General features: G+C 40.8%; 1 protein-coding gene across 6 annotated transcripts in view; it reads right to left on the bottom strand.

Moving 5' to 3' along the window:
- The window catches only part of COMMD1 (copper metabolism domain containing 1), an 83,871-nt gene that overhangs the window by 56,623 nt on the left and 17,359 nt on the right, over positions 1-9,889 (bottom strand). For all 6 annotated transcript variants that reach the window (XR_008465804.1, XM_054197411.1, XM_054197408.1 and 3 more), the window contains exon 2: positions 1,616-1,897. Coding sequence is in view for 5 of the 6 variants with exons in the window: in XM_054197411.1 (XP_054053386.1) it covers positions 1,616-1,897 (282 nt within the window). In the remaining variant the exon portion in view is untranslated. The remainder of the gene's footprint in view (positions 1-1,615; positions 1,898-9,889) is intronic.

The following is a 9,889-nucleotide window of genomic DNA, read 5'->3' as shown; positions in this document are numbered from 1 at the left end:
TCCCCCCACTCCCCTGCCTCAGCCCATCACGTGAGCATGCTGTGGACTGCCTCAGCCAAAGGCTTTTCAGCAGAGAACCTATTTAACCCAAAGCTAAAGACTATGCGAAACCACAGCTCCTTAAAATAAACACCAATTTTGACTCAAGTGGTGACAATCCCAATTACTCCATGATTATTTCCGTAAGTACCAGTCTAATACCCTTATTTGCTCAGAGCACCAGCCTTGCCAACAGCTCACTGTCCTCAGCAAAGGAGACAAAAGTTATGCCCGGTGGCAGTTCAAAAACTACACCACCACTTCCCGTGGTACATTTGAAATACGAAGCTGTGTTGCTAAGATAATCCATTCTGGTTTTGTTGTGGGGCTGTTGGGCAAGAGCAATTACAGTGTCTCAGAAATGTGTGTTCTTCCTTCATGTTCACATCCCCTTTCTCTCGCTGCACAGGGTGGAAGAAATATAAATGTATTTGCTGATCGATGTTACCGTAATAATCCATTACCGGGGAAAAAACAGCTTCAAAACAAGAGTCACTAACTACATAATTCCCTTATGAAATACAACAGTGGTTCCAAGTTAAGGATTTATTTTCTTTTAATGAACACAGGTATTTTTCCCATTTGCTCACTAATGTACTCATTCTAATGTATTCACTGTAATCTTTTTTTTTAATTATTTTTCAAACTTCTTCCATTTGTTACTTAATGGAATATAATTATTTCCAATCTCAAGATCCTGAGCAGAAAACTCCACTTTTTTTGAGGGTAGGAAAAAACCTAAAACTACACACCATTATTGTATTGGTCACTGTGGAGATACATGAGTGGGAGGCGGAGGGTCAGCACTTAGTAAGCTTTCAAAGACTGAGAGGAAAAGTGGACTAAAGGAATAAATTCAACAATATACACTCTCTCAGTAGGATCCCAATTTACTTGTACTTTCATTCTGGCTTGGTATCGGCACACAGTTTCAATTAAATAATTCAGTTTGCATGGGTATACTCCAGGGGTGGGTGGGTGGGTGGGTGTACGTGTATATTTTCTCTTTCCGGCAGATAAGACCAGACTGCATAATGTGACTGGTAATAAGGATGTACTTGTAACATGAAAATAAGTGTTATGTAAAATAAAGAGAAGCCTTTCCCCTCATTTGTCCTGAAGTGTAAGGGGTGCTTAATCATCATAATTTGTGAACTTTATTCTTTTTCAGCTTCTACTTTGCAGATATTACCTAATTTTAGTATTTGATTAGAAAGAAAAAAAAAAAAAAAAAAGACTAATCGACTTTGCAGTGCATGGAATACCAATATAATTTTAATATAATTGCTAGTATGGCTGATTTTACATTTGATTTCTACATCCTCAGATTTTCCAAGCTTAATGTAAAGAGAGCAGTCAATACATGTAAGAAGATATAAAATAAGCAAAAATTGCATTCACCTCCCAAAAATGTACCTTTGTGTCCAAAGATGGACCACAAGTTCAAGTACATTAAGGGCCCAGTGGTGAAAAATACACTGACTTGATTTGGATGCAGTGAATTCAGCAACAGGTAAAACGTCTCAGCACATACGTAGCTAAATCACATTTATGTATTTTGCAAAAGAAAGCTTACCTGCCCATTTTTTCCCAATTCCATTTCAACTATTGCAACAGGAGTGTTTATCTGATCGATGTGTCTTGACTGTGACTTCAGATCCACTCGCCAGTTCATGTTTTTCAGGACATTATCCCAACGGCTTTGGTTGATCAGGCTCTCATGGATCTTTGTTCGGTGGTTCTTCCAGAATTTTGCAATGACTGCAGCTTGATCAGCTGTGATGCCACCTTGTTTTTTGGTTTGGGCGGTGAGAAAAGCCTCCAGCTGATTCAAATCCATGTCCGCTGAAGCAATTGACTGTAGGGAAAATAAGAGGAGAAAAAGGGAAAAGCTTGCTCAAAAATACTCTTTAACAGTCTAAGCTGAACAGTCTACCAGAAGGTCACATCTTTAGGGTTTTACAAATATCGGATTTTAAAGGGATAGCGCAAACAAAGCTGGGTTACGGAAATAAACTGACAACTTTCATTAAAAATCAATTTGCAAGTACCTACCACCTATCCCAGATTCCTGCCCCTAGACAGCTGGAGGGTAATGGATTGGTAATAGTGATGGGGAAACTGGGAGCACCTTTGGGAATACAGATCTGGTACAGGATAATGAGGAGCCTTCTCACTGCCTGCCCGCCGTCAGTATGCCCCATGCCCACCCAACTGGTTGCTCCTGGGGACGGTCAGCTGGGAGCTGGGTTGAGGGTCCAGCATGACACTGCTGTTCTGATGGCCAGAAAGCATGGGGATACACGGCATGTCCCCAAGGCTGAAGCAAGTGAGGAGACATCCCAGCTGGCTGCAACACCCAACAGCTTCATTCACCACCTCCTCACCGCAGACAGGGAAACCAAACTGGCAAATGCTGCACTGGCCAGGCAAGATGGGTAGCACTGGCCACAGTGGTGTGCTGGCCACAGCGGCAAATGCACAAGTCTTCCAAGGGAGAGCGTGAAACTGTCACTGAAAATGCAACTGCAGCTTCTTCTGAAGCATCAGTAGGCTCTGCCCCGCTAAACGCTGTGTTTGTCTTTTGCAAGGGGGTATAAGGGATCACTTACTCCTCCCTGCACAGCAACAGAAATGATTCTTCCCAAACCCCTTTTTTTAATAGATATCCAGTTTTTCCACCTATTTTTCTAAGCTGGTAATCCTACAGGCTTAAATTTGCATTGCCTAAATAGCAATGGTTGCTAGATATGGGCATGAAGGGAGGGGAGGATGGGAGGTGGGGAGAGGAAACTATGGCTAAGTTTCCCCATTATAGTTTCAAGCAGGCACATCCCAAAATGGATGCAGCTTACCCTAAATGAACATGCCACCACCCAAGCATGCGCCAATATGGATTCAGCAAGGGGAAGGCTGGCTAAATCCTTGGGATTTGCCCCAGTTTAATTTCCCTTGACATGGTATTCCTACTACTGTACTCCACAGGGTTCAGGGAAATAACGATCTCACTCTCGTTAACCAAGGGGGTGACACTGTGTGGCTTTTGGCCGGATGCACACTGTGCGCTTTGTATTGTTTCTCTGCAAAATTGGGTAACGGCTATCTAGCGAGCTATGGGCTGGTGCTCAGGGAGCTTGCTGAGGACGTGAGACCTGCTGCTTCTCCCCATTTCATCGGCGATGGACTAAAATTGTCAGCGGGGTGAGCTACTGGCAGGCTTTGCTGCCTTCCTCTAGACCAGACAGATGTCAAAGTACGTGATCTTAGTCACACCAGGAGCACCCTGAAATAAAGCAGCAGGTAAAGAAAAAAAACAAAAAAACCCACCAAACACAAACCCATGAGAACTAGCCCAAAACAAAGAGCTTGCACATCACATAAGCAAAGGAGAACAGAGGCAGGCTTGCTGCTTTGGAGGGAGTAAAGCCAACACTGCAACGTGCTCAGCCTTTGGCAGATACACCACCACATCCTCCTCACCCCAAGTTTTGTGAAAAGCAAACCAGAACCACAAACAACCCCCCAGAAAAACCCCCAACAAACAACTTGTGATCTACAACGGTTATGCTGCCTTTTATCATCCAGTCTACAGTATTTTTTTAGAAGAGGAAGCACTGCCTTCCCTCGCTCTTGCAACAGATTAGCTGCCATCTGTTATGGGATCAAGAACAGAAATGGCAATCCACATGAAGCAACCTCTAAGCTGTACCAGGGCTCCAGCTTAATAGGAGCATCTGGCAATTTATTATAAAATTTGAGATGCCTAGAGCACTGCTCTGTCTTTTCTATAGGGCATTCATTGTATCTGTATATATTATTTCCTTTATCATGAAGATATTTAACTTAAGCGGTAATTATCCTCTAATATCTAATTATGCTGTAAGTGAAAAAAAGCACTTCTTTTCATTTTCAAAAGAAAAGCTATTTAGACTTACAGTCCCTTCCTACATACACATCTTATACGAACAGGACTGTCTATGAACAGCAGTGTGAAATATTTTCTGGTTTAATATTTCTCGTATCACTACATCTCTGTGGGGATCTGTCTGCGTGCTGTGTGACACCAACTACCGCTCATGTACACCTTCTGCGTTGGTTTCTGGGAAGAGGGGGAGGAGTTGAGGTGAAAAAGCAACTCCAGACCCCAGCACCTTGTGTCAGCCCTGTCAAGACCAAAATCAAGTTGAGATGCAGACTTTCTTCTCCATTCAGCTGTGCAGAAAATTGCCTTCTGTTTTATTCCTGCGCAGGAACCAAGAACATAAACCACATCCTCTGCACTGAATGAGGCAAAGGTGTTATGGAGAAACATCTAATCTGCATTAAATGTGAACCTAGAGCAGATTCACCAGATCAAATAACCAGGTAACCCTTTTCTCGGTTTGATTTTATAACCTTCAAATATTTCACATTTGTAATTCTTAAGGGTTTCTTTTAACCCCATCCCCTTCCCAAGAACCGTTTTTGCAAGACGCAGCAGGATCTCTGGCAGTGCTTTGCTAAGCTGATAAAAACCACACACACGAAGTTCCTTACTGTGCCTGACACATAATATAAATCTGATTTCGAAGTGTATCCAAAAGAGGAAGCTTATGACCAAGCTTGCTGTTTTAAGCATAAGGAAGACAAAATAATATTACTAGGGCTTATACAGGACAGTTAAACTTGCCTGTTTGGCAAAGATTATCAACAGATTGACAATTAGTTAAGATCCAGCACGAGCTACACTTAAAAACTCTGTACGTTCATGTACTATAAGCACCCTGATATAGTTTGCTACCAAAACACTACCACATAAAACAGAGGAGGGAAACCATGTATCGTAATTAGCTGTCATTTATCTCTCTCTCTCAGACACGTGCACACATGTACCCACAATATGGATTGCTTTATGCATCCATGTACATGTACACAGCTAAGAAACCAGAAGATAACAACCATACTGTATTTTGGTGGAATATTTGTCAGATAATGCATGCTTTAAATAATATACCGATATAGACCATCACTGAAACTAGAATCTCTCTCAGCTTGGAAACAGGACTACCAAAACCCACCTTTTTTTAAATAAAAAAAAATATATAAATTTTAATTGGAAGCAGGTACAAGCAATCAACAAGTTATACCTGAGTATAGTTGCATGAAGATACTAACAAGACCTATTTTCCTTGAAAGTCGTCAACAAAACCCACCACCTGTAAAAGTTTTCAAGTCACAGAAAAGCAGCAACTCATTTTAATTCTCTTTTTCATCTTAACTCGGAAACGTTTCCTTGTGGACAGGAAATCTGATATAGGTTACAAAGAATGAGAGAACAATTAAGGTCTTTGCTGCTCTTCCATCTCCTTTACTGTACAAACACTTATACAACTCATTCTTTAAACAAGTGTAGTTCTACTCCACTGCTCATATGAATGATCACAGTTAAATTTCAGACTCTTTTAAAGCTTGAGGAAACGTTTTAATTTAATTCGGCAACAGAATTATACTTCCAGTCATATTCTGCTCAGCATTACAAACAGGTCTTTCCATTACTTTTAACAATGCTCATTTATCACCTAGAATATCAAATTACAGTGAATATACCTTAGTGAGATTTCTAAGGATTAATTTAAAGTTAAAACATGAGTGGTTCTTTTATACTTATAACTAAAGACAGATAAAATATATCTGATTATAAGTCTTCCTCTCATGCTTTTAAACTGTTGCAGTTTCAGATGAGCGTTTACCACCACCAGGACAACGATCAGCTGTTCTCCAGCTCCCACAGCAGGGATGAAGGTGGTTTCACTGCTGGATAAACAACACACAGGCATTTTATCATCATTACTGGAAACTTCTCAGGACTTAAAGGTGTTGAAACCATTTTTTATCCATCAGCTCCTACAGCTGCATCCCTGTCAGCACTAGTTCAAGAGGGATATGTCTTATTAATGCCAATTACTTAGTCCAGACAGACCTTAAAGTGCAGGATCTCCCGCAGTAACTTGAGTCGCTGTACTGCCAGCGGCACACGTCACCTTATTATATAGACTTTATATTCTGAGTTAAGTGTGCATACGTGGACATCCTGCCTTAGTTGCTTCCCACCTCATCTCTTCGGCAGCTCTTCCTAAGCATGCTTTTGCAATATGTTATCACAGCCCCCTTTTTATTTACAGACTGTCCCACCCCTACGCAGTTCCACAGCATGTCAGTAAGTGCTTGTTAAAAGCATGACACCGAGGAAAAATGTTATGTACAACCTAATTCCAGTTTTTATCGGTAATCACAAATGATTTACATTTCAGCATAAAAATCTTCAACTAACAAAAAGCAGAAACGTTTTCTAAGAATGCATAAAATCATATGTCAGCGAGTAATTTCATTTACATTACTATGACTATTCACTCAAGTGACTAAGTAAAAAGCCTATTTGTGAAACCAGAGTCTGTAAGAGAACAGCATTAGGTATTAAGAATTTCCTCACATTGTATATTTTGAGATTTGTTGAAATATGTGGGGTTTTTTTCGCCCCTAGGAAGCACAGCCTACGGACAGCATGTCACACTACAAGGACACAAATCCCACCCTCAGCAACTGGCTACACCTTTCTTTCCAGAGCCTGGGCAGATGCTTTTAAACATGAAACAGTTTTGGTCATACTGACTTCTCCTTGTGCTCACCTTCAACACATACCCACTGTGCCTTCAAATATAATTCAGACAATAAAAATATGACTTCAAATACTATTTCCTTAATGGAACAGTATTTGATAATCTGGAGAGCTTTGTATTGGCTTAATTAGATACATTAGACATGTGCCTCGGTACACAGAACAGGAAAACAGACTTAAACTCGTTATCTCTTCTGAGAAATAAAGCTTGACAAACATGCAATACTAGTGAGAAACGACAATTGGTAAAACCCACTGGGAAAAAAGAACACACTTCATTTTCAGAAATAAAACATTACTTGTCAACCATTACAGAAGCACTCCACAAGCTGGCCATGCCAGCATGTGTAGGCATTTTCTCCAGCTGACCCTCAAAATTGCAGGCTGCTGCCAGCTGGTAGCAGAAAGAAATCACAAGCTCAGAGAAACAAACAATTCAGTGCCCTGTACTGTACTGACGAACTCATCTCTTCAGGTTTTTGGGAGGTGGGGGTGAGAGGCTATTCCTGTAACACAATCCTTGTCATTCAGATGCTCTTAGAAATATAACCTTGAAAACCACTTCTCAGTCCCTTGGAGCAAACGCATGGAGCAGGGGGACCAGCTGCAGACAGGGGAAATGTGCCAAGGGACCCGGCTTGGCCAAAACATTTTGATCACACAAAGTCAGCTCCTGTTAACATCAAGATACTATGCATTTCTTTCACTTATCCTTAGAAAACAGCCTTTACCAGATCTGGGGCAAATAGGGGGTGCCTGCTTTGGGGTGTGTAGCTTGCTTCTCTAGATAACCCTGGGAAAGCAGGGTGGGGAACAGCGGCAGCTCTCATCATCTTTGAGCTTTACAGTGCACACAGGTCCTAGAGACACTAAGCTGTGTGTCAAAGTTAGCTCAGCATGTTCTTCTGCAAATAGTAGCCTCAGAGAGGAGGAATATGAGAACATCTCTGCAAGCCTGTGGTTTCTGGGTCCTCCTTTGTAAGTATGCACTAACCAGGCTCTCTCCCAAGGGCTGCTGAGATATCCAGTCCCGTAATAAATGAGCTGTTCCCATAGATGTCCCCTGGATATTAGTCCAGTAGAGACTTTCCCACGTTTCTGGAGACAGTGGAGGTTTTCAACTAGTTGGTAGGTTGTGCCTCACACACACTGTTTATTAGAGTCCAAGAGCTCTCCTGAGAATTGGAATTAAGATAAAATTAGATGCAACAGCCTGCTTGTCTGCACTTGAAAATGGTGATCCATCTTTTGGAAAAAAACCCAAAGCTAAAGGCCTCCACTCTCCCAAAAATTTGTAAGTCAGAAATCACAAGCAACCTTAACAATACATTTAGTCCTCCTACATCAAAGTAGAAAGATTTTAACTAATCCTTAAGTCTCATCTAGCCCATGGGAGATCACACAAATTTCTTTTATTCAAGTTCCCTATTATGTCCCAGTATGATTTTAGTTTGCTTCTTATTAAGCTGTCACACACAGCTAAAAGTGAAATTAAACTGTTTGCTAAGAGCAAAGAGCTAACTGTGAATCATTAAGAGGATAATAATATATATATTGTTTAAAAGCCTGTAGTTTTAATTTTTTTCTAGTGTGTAATAGACCTTCTGCAACATCCATTTCTTATTCTAACCTGTAGAGCCTTTTCATTCATTGCCAAGGAGACGGTAACCAGGTCAACAGACATTCAGTAGACTTGTAAATATTTTTGAGTTTTTCTGACTTTCATCAAGCTTTTTTCTTGGACCAGAGGACTCGCAACACACAGCAACAACAAAAAAAATTACTTAGCTGCCACTGCAGATAGGAAAAATGCACGTGCATCACGAAGCTTCAGGCAAAATTACGTCCTTCCTGCATTTCTAACCTTATTAAGCTTGACTCCACCCAGACTTGTAAAATGCGCACAGGGAAGATAAAACTCTTCTCAATGGGTCCATTCCATGCTTCTTGACCCACAACTCCCTTTTCTCCACCAAGGTTCCCAGGTTCCCACCAAGCAGAAACACCCCAAACCCCTCTCTTATTTTTTCGCATACGAGCTCACCAAACCCAATGTTCTCTGCTAAAATTACTTTTTCATTTGAACATGAAGTTCAATAACGGGGAGTACGTATACAGCTATTTTTGGCCTAGCTTACAAACGAATGCAAAAGAGATCTCAGCATTAGTTTTTAAAAGCATATGAAGTGACCACAACATTTTTTCCTCCAGCCTGCCTCTGCCATCAGTCTGTGTGTCTGCCAGAAATGACCGGTTTGAACTCTTAATTCCATAAAACACCACTTCTTAAATTTATTTGCAGGAGATGTCATTTTTCTGTGGTATGAAGACTCATTTGATGACAAAGGAGGAGGAAAGGTTGATTAAAACAGGCAGCCACCAGATGAACTGCAACCTAAGCCACGCTCCTGTGGTCACATCGTACTTCCTTGCAAACCTGCTGTGCTGAGCTCAAAAAAGTGGCTCCCTCACCCCACTCCCATCCTAAAAAACATCTTTAGCTGAAGGAAAATTGAGAATCATCGGGATTACTCTGTCTGGACCCACTTAAAGACTCTGTCTAGGCTTTATACCGCTTAACAGAACAAGAATAAATAAAAAAAAAAAAACAAACAGAACAAGCCCACCCACTAATAACGTTAGTCATAGCTAGATCTCCAAATGATGCCTGCATACTCAGATTACAAATAGATACTAAAAGCTTGGATTTTAAGCAATAAACGTAAAAAAGAAGTTTATTTTAAGGCCACACCCTTCCTGAATAATAGTTTCCAAACTAGTTAAATTATTTAAAACAGAAAGAGGAAGAGATGTACAAGGAAAAAGGCACTTCTCAGAGAGCACAGATAGGCGTTGGACAGGCCAGAGGGAGATAAAACAGGGAACCGAAAAAATAAGGAAATGTTCTATTAATAGCAGATATACTTGCAACTAGAAGGGTCAAATAGCAAGATTAAAAATATAAATATATTAAAATTAAAAATATAAATTGTCCATCCTGGCCTGCACTCAATTGAATTACAGCAAAAAAATTCCCTTTGCTATCCGTTTTCTCCCCACTTGAGGCAAATTCTTTGCTATGGTTTAGAAGGCATTTTGCCACTTGGGGTGGAGGCAAAGAAATGTCACATTTCCAGTAGTTCATAAACATGCAGTTGTGTTACAGACAAGTTTGACAGGTTCTACCTTTTTCAA

The sequence above is a fragment of the Rissa tridactyla genome, chromosome 3 (assembly GCF_028500815.1).
Source record: "Rissa tridactyla isolate bRisTri1 chromosome 3, bRisTri1.patW.cur.20221130, whole genome shotgun sequence".
In the NCBI taxonomy this organism is placed as follows: domain Eukaryota; kingdom Metazoa; phylum Chordata; class Aves; order Charadriiformes; family Laridae; genus Rissa; species Rissa tridactyla.
This window is presented reverse-complemented; position numbering and strand designations above follow the sequence as displayed.